Raw genomic sequence first — 13,807 nt, forward strand, 5'->3', positions numbered from 1 at the left:
TTGTCTTTGGACGTTTAGAGGTAGTCCATCAAGATGTTTTCTGAACCCGTTTGTAGACTGATCAGGCTCTGGTTCTTGTATTCTCATTTGCTTTCTCATTCATTTCCAACCTCTCTTTGTCTCTCTTCAGGGGTCTCAAAAGACGTTTCCTATACCATCTGCTCTGGTGATCCTACTGGTTATTTCACAGTGGATCCTGAGACAGGAGTTTTGAGAACAAGTTTACCACTAGACCATGAGCTCCAACCCATTGTAGAGCTGGAAGTTCAGGCCCAAAGTGGGAACCCACCAGCTTTTGGTCAAACCCGGGTCCATGTCACAGTGCTAGATGTCAACGACAATCCTCCAACCTTCATCCCATCCTCTTCCGAGTCTTTGATTCTTCTTGATGATACAAGAATGGGCACTGTGTTATACAAGATACAAGCTGAAGACCTTGACTCTGGTGCTAATGGTGCTTTGACCTTTGACTTGCTTTCCAGTGGTGCTCAGAGAACCTTTAATGTGGACCGAAGCAGTGGAGAAATTCGTCTGATTGGAAGTCTATCATATGAGACAGTGGCACGCTATGATTTGCAGATTCTTGCAAAGGATATGGGAGCACCTCAGCTTAGTGCCACCTTTACCCTGGTGGTGCATGTACAGGCTGAGAACAGCCAAGGGCCGGTGTTTGACACTCTTAGCTACCGAGTGGAGCTAAAGGAGGGTACGCCTCTCAACACCCGTTTTCTGCAGGTGCGTGCACTCAATAGAGATAGCGCTATCGCTTCCGGATCCGGCCCCACTGTCCCCCTGGCTTACCACCTGCAACCAGATGGAGACGCAGCAGGTTTTGGCATTGTCTCAGACAGTGGCTGGCTGTTTGTCAAGAGTGCCCTGGACCGTGAGGTTAAAGAGGTGTACCTCCTCACAGTACTTGCAACATCAGGTCATGGGCAGCTAAAAAAGACCGGTAGTGCCACGGTACGTGTTTCAGTGACCGATGAAAATGACAACTCGCCTCGCTTTGCCCAGGAGAGAGCTTTTCTGGCTGTTAGAGAGAACCTGCCTGCTGGGTCAGGCTTTGGCCGAGTTCCAGCTACGGATCGAGACGCCGGGCTCAACAGCCGCCTCATATATCGACTTCTGCACCCAGATCGCCATTTTCAGATCAACTCGAACACAGGTGACCATCATAAACTGTACTGTTAATATTTCTTACTGTCCTTCAACCACTTTTTTGAACCACCAAAATGTTTATTTGCTTATGGCTTTTCTTCTGAAATGCCTCAGAACATTTTGAGAAAGTAAAATTCAAAAGGGAAGTGTTTTTCTTTTACAAATGCATGGAGTACCCATACATGGATCAAATCCTAGTGAACACATGACACAAAATCACAGTTCCTCTAAAATTTATTTTAAGTAAAAGCAAGGTGTTGTGGATTTGACCGCATCCACATTTGTGGGTGTAGAGCTGCCAAGTGAGCTGGTAGCAAATGTCTGTCTGGGATTGGAAATTCAGCACTTCAGTTCTGCGAGCAGTGAGACCTATTCAGCTCATTTACATTACTAGTAAAGCCCTCAATAAATACGCTTACAAAATATATACCTATACCTAATATTGGATCACAAAATATAAATTTATCTTATATTAGAACAACACTAACTAAGCACTTAACCTTTATACCTTTGTTAAACCTATTATTTATTTACGATAAATAGCAATGTCGTAAATGAGTTTTTGGGTCCATATGTACAGGGGTAAGAGTGATTAATGTACAGAAGGTGCAGTAGGTAATAAAATAATGTATATATTGTAATTTAAATTCAATTTCTATTTGTCACATACACATTCATACAAAGTACGACATGTAGTGAAGTGCTTTTTACGACAGAATAGAAATAGATAGAAATAGAATATATAAATAAAATATTGTAAAATAAATTAAAATAAAGTATATTAAAAATATAAGTATAACTATAAAGTATAAAAAAGTTTAAGCACACATTAAAAGAAAAAAACAGACAGACATCTAAGGGAGTTTTTCCTTGTCACAGGCTTGTTCATCATGGATAAATGCACACCATTCACCTTAACTCCTAAAATTCTGTAAAGCTGCTTCGAGACAATGTCTGTTGTGAAAAGCGCTATAGAAATAAAATTGACTTGAAACTTGACAGAAGTACAAATTAAAATGTCCATGTGCTAGTATTATGGTCCATGTGCTGTGCCAGTCCAGACTTAAAGTGACATTGCAATAGTGAAATAATGCAAATAATAACTGTGTAAGTTATTATAGTAGTGCAAAATACAGAATAACTGTGCAAAAAGTGCATAGTGCAAATACAGATACATGACATGTATTATCCAGTGCAGTGGATAATACATGTCAGGTAGACAACATGCTCAAATAACATGATATATATATATATATATATATATATATATATATATATATATATATATATATATATATATAGTGTGTGTGTGTGTGTGTGTGTGTGTGTGTGTGTGTGTGTGTGTGTGTGTACAGTATAAATGTCTGTATGATACTGTATGATATATAATGATACAGTATTTACAGAATAAATATGGGTGGAATATACAGTAGTGTAATGTAAATCGGTCTGAGACACCTGTAGCACGATGCCTATGATTCACAATATTAAGTAGGGTACTCATTTCTATATCAGTATTGACACCAAAAAACATGTACTTAGTCTTAAAATCATGCCAATGATGCATCACCAGTAGAACGTTAACATTCTGTGGTAAAGCTTGATGGTCAGTAAGCTCGAAACACAATCAGATTCATTTAATTCAGTTAAATATACATTTTTTTTTCTTTTCTAGACTCTTCTAGTTTTCTAGTAATTTCAAACGTTTTAGTAATTTCATTTAAAATCATTAGCAACCTGATAAATGGCCCATTTCCTCAGATAATAGGAGAATGTAATACATCTTTACTGGAATAAATGACACTCAGTGTGTTTGATTCCTCACATTTCCTCCATGTAAGAGGTAGAGGAATCTCCAACAGCTCCTAGTTTCCGATTCTGTCCTTGGCAGTACTGAGGGAAATCACAGGAACAGCTGGGAAAGCCCATCTGTGCCATCCAAACCTTCTGTCACTGTTATTTTTTCTGGTCTCTGCTGTCTGTAGTCAGATTATTCATGCAGCCTCTTTATCGGTCCCAATGTCTTTTTTCACCTTTTTGAACTTTATATATTTTTACCTCCCTCTTTTTTTTTTTATCTCTGTGCATTCATGACTTTTACAAATTATTATAATTATTTTAAAAGATTTTAAAAAGGCTTCTAATAACCAAATTGTCCAATGAATATTGTAGTACAAATCTGTCATAATTGATAATTAAACAAAACAACAGAATCAATGAACATTCATAGGTTATGTATGATTACTTTTTTTATTTTTTATCTTATTTACTACCTTGAAAATAGCATTTATTTAGTAGGAACTGTCAAATCTTTGACATTTGTACAAAGATTTCATAAAATGAATACATCTGTACATGATATATTACCTAAAGTATGGAATGCAGCTGAGTGTATTGTAACATTAAAATAATTAATGATTAAATACTGTAATGTCTCTTACAGAAAAAAAGGAAATAAATGGAAGGGGTTGCGCTGCAGTTAAGATGTTGGACTTCTGATCGAAAAGTCATGATTTTAAATCCCAGGACATCAAGTTGCCTGTTGGGCCCTTGAGCAAGGCCCATAAACCTCAAGTGCTTAGTTTTAAAAATAATATTAAGTTGCTCTGGATAAGGGCATCTGGCAAATGCAGTTAAATTAAAAAATGTATATAAAATAAATAAATAAATAAATAAATAAATAAATAAATAAATAAATAATAATAAATAATAACAATAATTACATGTTACATGATGTTACATAATGTGATTTTAATCCATTTATAAGTGCGTTTTAGATTGTGGAACCTCCACAATAAAAACTTGTACTTATTATTAAATATTTTACAGCAGCTATAAGCAGTAAGTCCATTAACAGCTACACTTGACCTGTTCCAAAGTGCTGACACCAAAGACCCCTTTCAAAACAGTGTTAAATCTCTCGTTACAGAAATATCAACATTTAAAAACTGTATATTTAGACTGGCTGTGTAAATCTTACCAAAAAAAAAGATTTTCTAGTGTGTAATACTTTGCAGTGGCGGGCAGTACATTTGGTACCTGGGCCTTCAGTGTGGACTTACCAGACTTAACCCACCGCTTAATACCACCACTATCACGTCGCAATTATAGAAACCATCAATACTATACAAAAACGCAATATAACGTGGCATTACAGAGAGAGATACGCATTTCACATATATAGGGTGAAAACCATTTTACTAAAGCAAGAATCCCAGTTAAGACTCCAAACCTCTACACTATAACCACAACTGTGCACCTACAACATCTGGAGCAGTTCAGAATTAATATTTGTCTAATAACATGACAAAAACTGTAAAATGCAAATTAAATACAACCTACTCACAATGATGCATAGTCATAATTTGCACCGCTCCTCAGAGGCTGTAATCCAGTGGTACCGCTCGTATTCACTGGTCTGGAAGTGGTGAACAAACCCTTTCCCGGGCTGAGACACGCTAGCTAGCTCCTGGGTTGGCCGACCTTCTCACAATGTCTAGCTTTTCTTGTAAATAGATTTTTAAGTATGTCAGATCAAACTCAGATTTATTAATATGTGCAGAGCTACACACGTGTTCTGCCAGTCGAACTTGGCTGTAACAGTTTCTCTCTGACTAACCAATCAGAGGACGGAAATTTGCTGATGTTATTCTGGGCCAGCTAGCTGTGAGGTGAAAATGGAATCTGGTTGGTTGAAGAAAAAAGCTATTTATTAAGGAGACTATGGTAAAAAGGCCAGCACTACAGACTATGAAGGCCCTGGGCAGATTAGATTGACATGGCAGCACATTGAGGCTGATATCTGATTGTACAAAAAATCTAACATCCACATACACGTTCTGGAAGCAGTGCAGCCAAAATAAACGCTACGAAATGAAGAGAATAAACTGTTGGGAATAAATTAATACAATTTCATGATACAAATATTAGAATTTAGGTTGTAAATGTAGGTCAGTGCCTTAGAAATTGTTTAGACCAACAGAGAAAGCTTTGCTGGCCCTGACCGCCTGCCAGTGCTATTTTAAACCTAAATGTACTGAATAAATTTGGAACATGATAAAATGAAAAGAAATAAAAGGAACCATTACTGTATGTTGCCCTGGTACTCGAATATCTGTCTGTATGCTGGCTTTGTTGTTTCACTTTTCAGTCATTCACCCATTCAAATCCCTGTCTGCAGGTGAGATCAGCACTCGGTTTGCGCTGGATCGAGAGCACCAGTCCAGCTACCAATTGGTAGTGGTCGTACAAGATAGTGGAACTCCACCTCGCAGTGCCACTGGGACAGCCTTCATCACAGTACTGGATGAAAACGACAACAATCCCTACTTCACCCGCAGAGATCTTCTTATGCAGGTACGCACAGCAGACGTAGTAAAACTGTGACGTGGAAGTCGATGTGTCAGTTGGGTTAATGATACAATGAGGAGGGGATTCTTTTGTGTGCATTTCTTTAGAATGAGCTCGTATTTTCTTTTGTAAGGTCACCCTTACGTTTTCTGACCTACATGGGTGAATTTGTGCAAGTTGGACATTGCTGCTGATTACTGAATTACTGATTGTAGCTTGTTACTCAATTGGAAAAAACTGGGTTTGGGGATTTTGTATGAATATCAATATTCATAGTTGTTCGAGGAAGGCATTTAAGTAGTATATGTATATTGTAGTGTATAGTAGATGGATGGATGGATGGATAAATGGATGGATGGATACTAGATGGATGTATGGATGTATGGATGTATAGATAGATAGATAGATAGAGAGAGAGAGAGAGAGAGAGAGAGAGAGAGAGAGAGAGAGAGAGATGGTTAGTTTGTTAGTTTGACAGACAGACAGACAAGTAGTATATGTATGTATATTGTACTAGAAAGATAGATGGATGGATGGATGGATGGATGGATACTAGATGGATGGATGGATGGATAGATGGATGGATGCATGGATGTATAGATAGAGAGATAGATAGATAGAGAGATGGTTAGTTTGTTAGTTTGACAGACAGACAGACAGACAGACAGACAGACAGACAGACAGACAGACAGACAGACAAGTAGTATATGTATGTATATTGTACTAGAAAGATGGATGGATGGATGGATGGATGGATGGATGGATGGATGGATGGATAGATAGATAAATGGATGGATGGATACTAGATGAATGGATGGATGGATGGATGGATACTAGATGGATGAATGGATACTAGATGGATGGATGGATGGATGGATGGATGGATGTATAGATAGATAGATAGATAGATAGATAGATAGATAGATAGATAGATAGATAGATAGATAGATAGATAGATAGATAGATAGATAGATAGATAGATAGATAGATAGATAGATAGATGGTTAGTTTGTTAGTTTGTTAGTTCGACAGACAGATAGACAGACAGATAGACAGACAGACAGACAGACAGACAGACAGACAGACAGCATAAAATATGTATGTATATTGTACTAGAAAGATAGATATTGGACATGAGGCATGAGGGTGAGATTCTAAATATCTAGACATCTGCGATTAGATCTGGCACTCATTTTGAGGCTTTTTGAGGCTACAAAATCCGAGCTGAGTCGAAATTCAGTATAAATGCACTCTTGCTATGAATTCATATTACTGCATGAGTAATATTTATGATTTGTGAGTAAATTTATGAATAGAAAATGTTTTATATACTGTACTTTTTATTGTGTGTGTAGGTTATGGAAGGACAGCCATCAGGGGTTTTACTGGGCACCGTCACTGCCAAAGACCCAGATGAAGGAGAAAATGGGACCGTTTTCTACTCACTGTCAGGTGAAAGAGTCATTCTGGCTTTAATGTGGATTGGTGGGATCTCGCTTCCAATATACTGTGCCACATAAAATATATTGGTTGTGGGATTTTTTAAAATTGGTTTACTTCTGTTCGCATAGAGAGTCTATAATCCTACTTTAAGCAGCAGCCTGGAAACTTGGCTCTCCCAAATGGACCTGGTCAAAAGTTTGTGGAACCCTGACCTTCTCAATCATACGTGGTTATTGAACGTCTTATTCTAGATTTGCTGTAATAATAACCTTTACTTCTGAAAAGACTTTTCACCAGATTTTGGAGCATGGATGTTGTGATTTTTGTGATCGTTCAGCCACAAGAGTATTAGTGAGGTCAGGCACTGTTGTTAGACATTCGGTGTTCCAGTTCATCCCAAAGGTCTTTAGTAGGGTTGAAATCAGGTCTTCCAATCCAAACCTTTGGAAACCATGTCTTCATCAAGCTTGCTTTGTGCACAAGCACATACTGGAACAAGTTTAAGTCTCTTAGTTTCAATAAGAGGAAATTGTGATGCTGCAGCATACAAGGACATTCTGATGAACCCATTATGGCTGTGATGGTCAGGTGTCCACATACTTTTGGCATACTTGTGGCTTTAACATGGCTTATCTGTTACTCGTGTCTATCTGAAGTGAAACCTTTGTTTAAATCTGTATGTTGGTTATCAAATCCCATATGGAATCCACATTGAGAAGCAGAATTGAACATTAATAGTCCATGTGGCTGTGCTCCCACTTGCAGTATATACACCAATCAGGCATAACTTCATGGCCGCTGTTCAGGCATAACATTATGACCACCTGCCTAATATTGTGTTGGTCCCTCTTATGCTGCCAAAACAGTTCTGACCCGTCGAGCATTAACAGCATGAACTTGTTCATCAGTTTGAGATACAGGAGCTCGTCTGTTTGATCGGACCACACGGACCAACCTTCGCTCCTCACTTGCATCATTGAGCCTTGACGGCCCATGACCATGTTGCCGGTTCACCCCTATTTCTTCCTTGGACCACTTTTGATAGATACTGAGCACTGCAGAACGGGAACATCCCACAAGAGTTTTGGAGATGCTCTGACCCAGTTGTCTAGACGTCACAATTTGGCCCTTTTAAAACTTCAAATGCTTACGCTCGCCCATTTTTTTCTTCTTCTAACACGTCAACTTTGAGGACAAAATGTTCACTTGCTGTCTAATATATCCCACTCGCTAACAGTGCCATGATGAAGAGATAAATAGTGTTATTCACTTCACCGGTTATAATGGAATAATCTCATAATGTTATGCCTGGTCGGGAAATATTTATGGTAATCTTATTATACATAAACATAATTCATGCAAAAATACAAACACTTTGCAAAGAACTAAGATAGGAAACTCTGTTTGCGTCTGCACTACAGGTCTCAGGACCGAACGCTTCTCTCTGCACCCCATCACCGGAGAACTGCACTCGTCCTCCTCTCTTAGCCATGCTGAGAGGCCTGAGTATACCTTCAGCGTCATGGCAACAGATCGTGGCTCACCTCCACGCAGCTCCTCAGCCACTCTGAGAATACAGGTAAGCGATCACAGTCTGTTTCAGTCAAACCATTATGTTTTTTTATACATTTTCTTTTGTATCTTCGTATCGTGTTTTGTACATCGTGGCTTTGAAATGTTATGAGGAATCGTTTTACGAATGTTCTTGCAGATGCCTTTGATTTTAACTTTAAAAATAAAAAAAACTTATTGTCAGTTTTGTCTCTCGCTTAACAGGCAGTTTCTAACAACAAAATCGACTATAGGCAAGACTTGACTTTTGTTTGTTTTGTGTAGGTAAATCCTTACTCAGTGACACCCCTAAATTGCACTTTAGATATTAGGATGTTTCGTTTCCCTGGTGGTCTAGTGGTTAGGATGCGGCGCTCTCACTGCGGCCCGGGTTCGATCCCCGGTCAGGGAACCAACCCCAGCCATTAGAGTTGCACAAGCATTAGTGCCGGTCCCAAGCCCGGATAAATGGGGAGGGTTGCGTTAGTAAGGGCATCCAGCATAAAAACATGTGCCAAATCAAACATGCGGATGGTCTGCTGTGGCGACCCCTAACGGGAGATGCCGAAAGAAAGTTTATATTAGGATGTTTAGTTGTGTTACAGAAACTATATTAATAGCTCTCAGAGTAATATGTGATTTGCAGCTGCACTATTTTCAAAGCTACTGTGAAAGAAAACCATTCACTTACTGACCGATACGATTTGAGAATTCAGCACCGCCGAGGTATAATAAGTGATAATCAGCTCTTTTTATCTGCTTTCCGCTTTTCTGGAATCTATTGCCAAGAAAAAGACACATTTTATGTCCGGGGAAAGATGTGTTTACCAGTAGCTGTCTCTCGAGGGTCTCTCTTTTTTTAATGCCAGCAGTTGTTTGCAACTGTTTGAACGATCTTGTGCGAAAGTTCTGAGAACTGAGGGAATAATTTCTCAGATGTATTGTTGAAAATGTGCCTGGGCTCTTCTACCTCAGAGTTCAGTAGCTTCCTGAGCAGTGAAAAAGTTCCTCGTCGAAATATCCCTGAGACGTTTGATGAAGATAATGATATATGACCGAGTTAAACTGAAACAGACTCGATGGGGACAGAGGCAGTAGTAAATCTTGCCTTGGAAACGTTGGGAAAATCAGACGCTGTGCGATTTATTTATTTGTTTGAATCTTTTCATTTTTCCCCCAATATACATTCCAAAACAAAGACTGAGGCTGATAATTGATACGCGACCAGATTAAAGGGAGCTCCTTCGCCAGAGCCCATTAAGTCTGCTCTCTCGGATGTCATCGGTTTAATTCCCTGAAAGGAAGTGATCTCATGTTCATGTTCTAGATGGTGAATTTTGTTACCTAACATGGAATTAATTACTCCAGTGTCATATTAAGTTTAAGGAGAAATTCTGGCTCAGTGTGAATTGTTTTGCTGCCAGTGGAGAGAAAAGGGGAAGTATGTGGGGAGTCAATGGTTCATTTATGAGCACCTGTGTTGCGGCTCACATCTTTACCCCCCCAACCCCAAACATCTTAACCCATCTTTCCTGTCCTAATAGAATGCCATAAGTAATAGATTTCTGGGCAAGTCCCATGTTGATTTATTCACTGTGGTGAGTCTCAGACCCTAACTCAAACAGGCACCACATCCTCTCTCCGTCTGTCTGCTCGTTTGTCTGCTCATGCCGGTGTCTGCCCATCTGTCTGACCGTCTGGTCTTGTGGGCGTCATTCCTTGAGCCTTTGTGGCTCTGTATATGGATCTATCTGTCTTCTGTTCTGTTCATTTCTCATAAGCATGAACCATGTCATGGAAATGTAGTATAGAAAGCATGCATTTTTTTCTATTTTTTTCTATTCTATTAATTATTATTATTATTATTATTATTATTATTATTAACAATAATAATAATAATTATTATTATTATTATTATATTAGCATATTAAATATGATAATAATAGGATAATGAATAATAATAATAATAATAATAATAATAATAATTATTATTATTATTATTATTATTATTATTAATTATTCAAGAAACAAGAAGAAAAATGTCCTCAAGATGTTAGTGGTTTGAGTTTACTGATTTATACTTTAAAAAATAATACATTTTGTAAATAATTTTTACTTTATAAAAATAGAAAGTATACACTCAGTTCTAAAGCTAATTTGAGAATTTTTTATAAATGTTTTTTTGCAGGTTATCAGCTCTAATAAGGAAACCACCTCCAACCTGGTCTCCATCTCGTTGAACCCAGTGGAGGGAGCAAAGCCAGGCTCAATCATAGGTTCTGTGCGAACTCCGGATGCTCAGTCGCTCCCTGAATCGGGTCAGGTCACCTACACGGTAGTAGGTGGTACAGATCGGGATGGAACCTTTGTAATAGACCGCCAAACTGGGGACGTGTATCTGGCCTGTGAGCTAGATTTTGAGCGTGCATCTCGCTACACGCTTCAGATTGAAGTGGACAATTTCTCCACAACGCTCCCTAGGAGCCATTTTGTCACTTTGGAGATTGATGTGCAGGACAGTAATGATCATTCACCCCAGTTTCCTGAAGATCCAATTACCATTGTGGTGCCTGAGAACATGGAGCCCGGATCTTCTATCTACACTTTCCAGGCTGCTGATAAAGATGGGAGTGGCCCAAACAGTGATCTGAGCTATTCTGTTATTCAGCAGTGGCCCAGCAGCTCAGACCTTCTGCTACTGGATCCCAGCACCGGTGTTCTGACCCTGGTTAAGACTCTGGATCATGAGAACATCTCTTCTTTTCTTCTGGTAGTTCAAGCCACCGATTCAGCTCTTGATATTAGTCAGAGACGTCATGGTAAGGTAACCGCCCGGATCTTTGTTACGGACGTCAATGACAACGCACCCGTGTTTACCTCCCCAACTATGGTCAGCGTCATGGAGGACCAGCCGGTCGGATTTGTCCTGCTGTACGTCATGGCTCAGGACTTGGATCAGGCTGAGAACGGCCGTGTGTCCTATCGCATACAGGATGGCAATACAGAGGGCAAGTTCGGCATCAACCCCAATACTGGTAAGACATGCTAAAGTAGCTAAAAATCTATTTTACTCAATACAGCGTTGTTAAATTACAAGTAATGAAAAGATACAACTTCAGTGCCACGTGTACACCTTGGGATTTTGGTTTAATTTTGCCATGCATGTAAATTCCACTTAAATTCGACATTAGTAATTAATATGTATCATCTGACAAAGCAACATGTACACAGAAGGTAATGTTTCCACGGTTACACCATCTAACAGACGCATTTATCCAGAGTGAGTTACATTGATCTTATTTATACAATTGTTAAATGCCTGCTGTGGCAGCTGGTGGTGTTGGGATTTGAACTCATGACCCTTTATCAGAGGTCCACCATCTTAACCACTGAGCTACCACTAAATCATCATACCCATCTTAGATCCAGAACTTCGGTTATTGTCTTAAAATATGTTCTCTCTGTGTCTATATGCATTTTCTTTGGGTTCTCCAGTTTCTTCCAACCACCCAAATGGAATAGAGGATTTTCAATGTTAAATTGCCCCATTGTTGAATAAGTATGTATCGGTGTGTGCACATTTGGCATCCCTCACGTTCAGTGTTCCAGGAAGATTCTCAGGGTCAACCATGGTTTTGACCAAAATAAAAGGTTTACTAGAGAAATATCCATTTGTATGCAGTACAAAGTAAAACCTCTCCTCACAGCTGTGATGCAACATGCTTGAAAGGGGCATGGTTAGTGTAGGTGATGTTCATGGTGGGGGTCCTTGATGTACATGTGTCCCAAATGTTCATTCAAACTACTCACTGTGTGTGTACATGCACACCGACTAGGCATAACATTATGATATTATTACATTATGACCGGTGAGTGAATAGCACTGATTATATCTTCAACACTGCACCTTTTAATGGGTGGGAAATATTAGGCAACTAGTGAATATTTTGTCTTTAAAGTTGAGGAGTTAGAAGCAGAAAAAATGGGCAAGGATAAGGACGCGAGCGAGTTTGATTAGGACCAAAATTGCGATAGCTAGAAGATTGGGTCGTCGACTGCTATCTATCAAAAGAGGTCCAAAGAAGGAACAGTGGGCGACTGGATCTCGTTTACAGACTCAATGACAGACACATTGGTGCACGTGGGGAGCGAAGGCAACAGACTGAAGAAGTTGATGCTGTCAATGTTCAATAGGTCAGGACTGTTTTGACAGCAAAAGGGGGACCGACACAAAATGAGTTAGGTGGTCATGATGCTGTTGCTGATCGGTGGCCATAAAGTTATGCCTGTCGCTGTAAGTGACTCCGAGACTATAGTACATACCTGAACATCTAACGGTTTGCATTGTAGCTTTCTTCTTAAGTCCAAATCTCAAGTCGTCATGTTTTTACAGTTGAGTCAGTTCCCAAGTATGCAAAATATAGTCTAAAAATGATTTCAATAGAAATAGTTGCTGTCATTACCCGTATTGTGGTGAAACCTTTAAATTATTATTATATATATATATAATAATTGCAGCCAGATCTCATTATAAGTATATCTAAACCCATTCTAGTACCATGCAGTTCAAAATTGTAAAAACTTAAGGAAGTCATGGAATTTTACACATTACAGCATGTGAAACTTAGTAAAACACGTTCAAACCCCACAACCTGAAGTCGATGTCTACATATGGAAAGCGTCCAAGTCCAGGATTCGAGTACTACATCACTGGAACCATGTCATGAGGCAGAGCAGAGAGCATAGACATCATACCTCACACTGCTGGTAGCTATTTACTGCATGTTTATTTCCAGACAAACCGAGCGACCGACAGACAGAGCGGCGTGTTTCTCTCCTCCGGCAGGCTTTGTTGTGAGCTCCACCAGGCATTGAACTAACAAGTCTGAAGACTGCACAAATATGGAAACAGTTCAAACATGTGCAGAAGCCTGTATGCCATGTGGGTTCAGACGCTGTTTGCACTACAATCGCTGTCTTTTTTTGCGAACATTTTTTCCAAATTATAGCATCCTCACTGTCCTTCTCACGAACTGACTTGCCCTGTAAGTCAATGTAATGTGTTTGGGTTCATTCAAAGATGAGAAATGCTGAAACCTTTCCCAGCACTAACCCCATTCCGGCATAAACGCAAAGGGAGATTCTTACGCTGAGCGGCATCACCACCGAGCCAACGAGGCTACATCTATTTGAACTGGTAATTCTAACCAGATTAATGGCTCAAGGGAATCTCAGCTGACTGTTAGTCAGGGACTCGCTAGAAACAAGATCAGAATGAAAACAGCCTCCGGTGATCCTGATCGCC

The 13,807-nt window shown here is 39.3% G+C and overlaps 1 protein-coding gene across 2 annotated transcripts in view; it reads left to right on the top strand.

The window, feature by feature from the left end:
- dchs1a (dachsous cadherin-related 1a) overlaps nt 1-13,807 on the top strand; it is a 126,540-nt gene that overhangs the window by 98,843 nt on the left and 13,890 nt on the right. For both annotated transcript variants that reach the window (XM_046863187.1, XM_046863188.1), the window contains exons 6-10: nt 131-1,165; nt 5,339-5,514; nt 6,864-6,960; nt 8,373-8,530; nt 10,691-11,537. In XM_046863187.1, coding sequence (XP_046719143.1) covers nt 131-1,165; nt 5,339-5,514; nt 6,864-6,960; nt 8,373-8,530; nt 10,691-11,537 — 2,313 coding nt within the window. The remainder of the gene's footprint in view (nt 1-130; nt 1,166-5,338; nt 5,515-6,863; nt 6,961-8,372; nt 8,531-10,690; nt 11,538-13,807) is intronic.

Source organism: Silurus meridionalis, chromosome 12 (assembly GCF_014805685.1).
Source record: "Silurus meridionalis isolate SWU-2019-XX chromosome 12, ASM1480568v1, whole genome shotgun sequence".
Classification (NCBI taxonomy): domain Eukaryota; kingdom Metazoa; phylum Chordata; class Actinopteri; order Siluriformes; family Siluridae; genus Silurus; species Silurus meridionalis.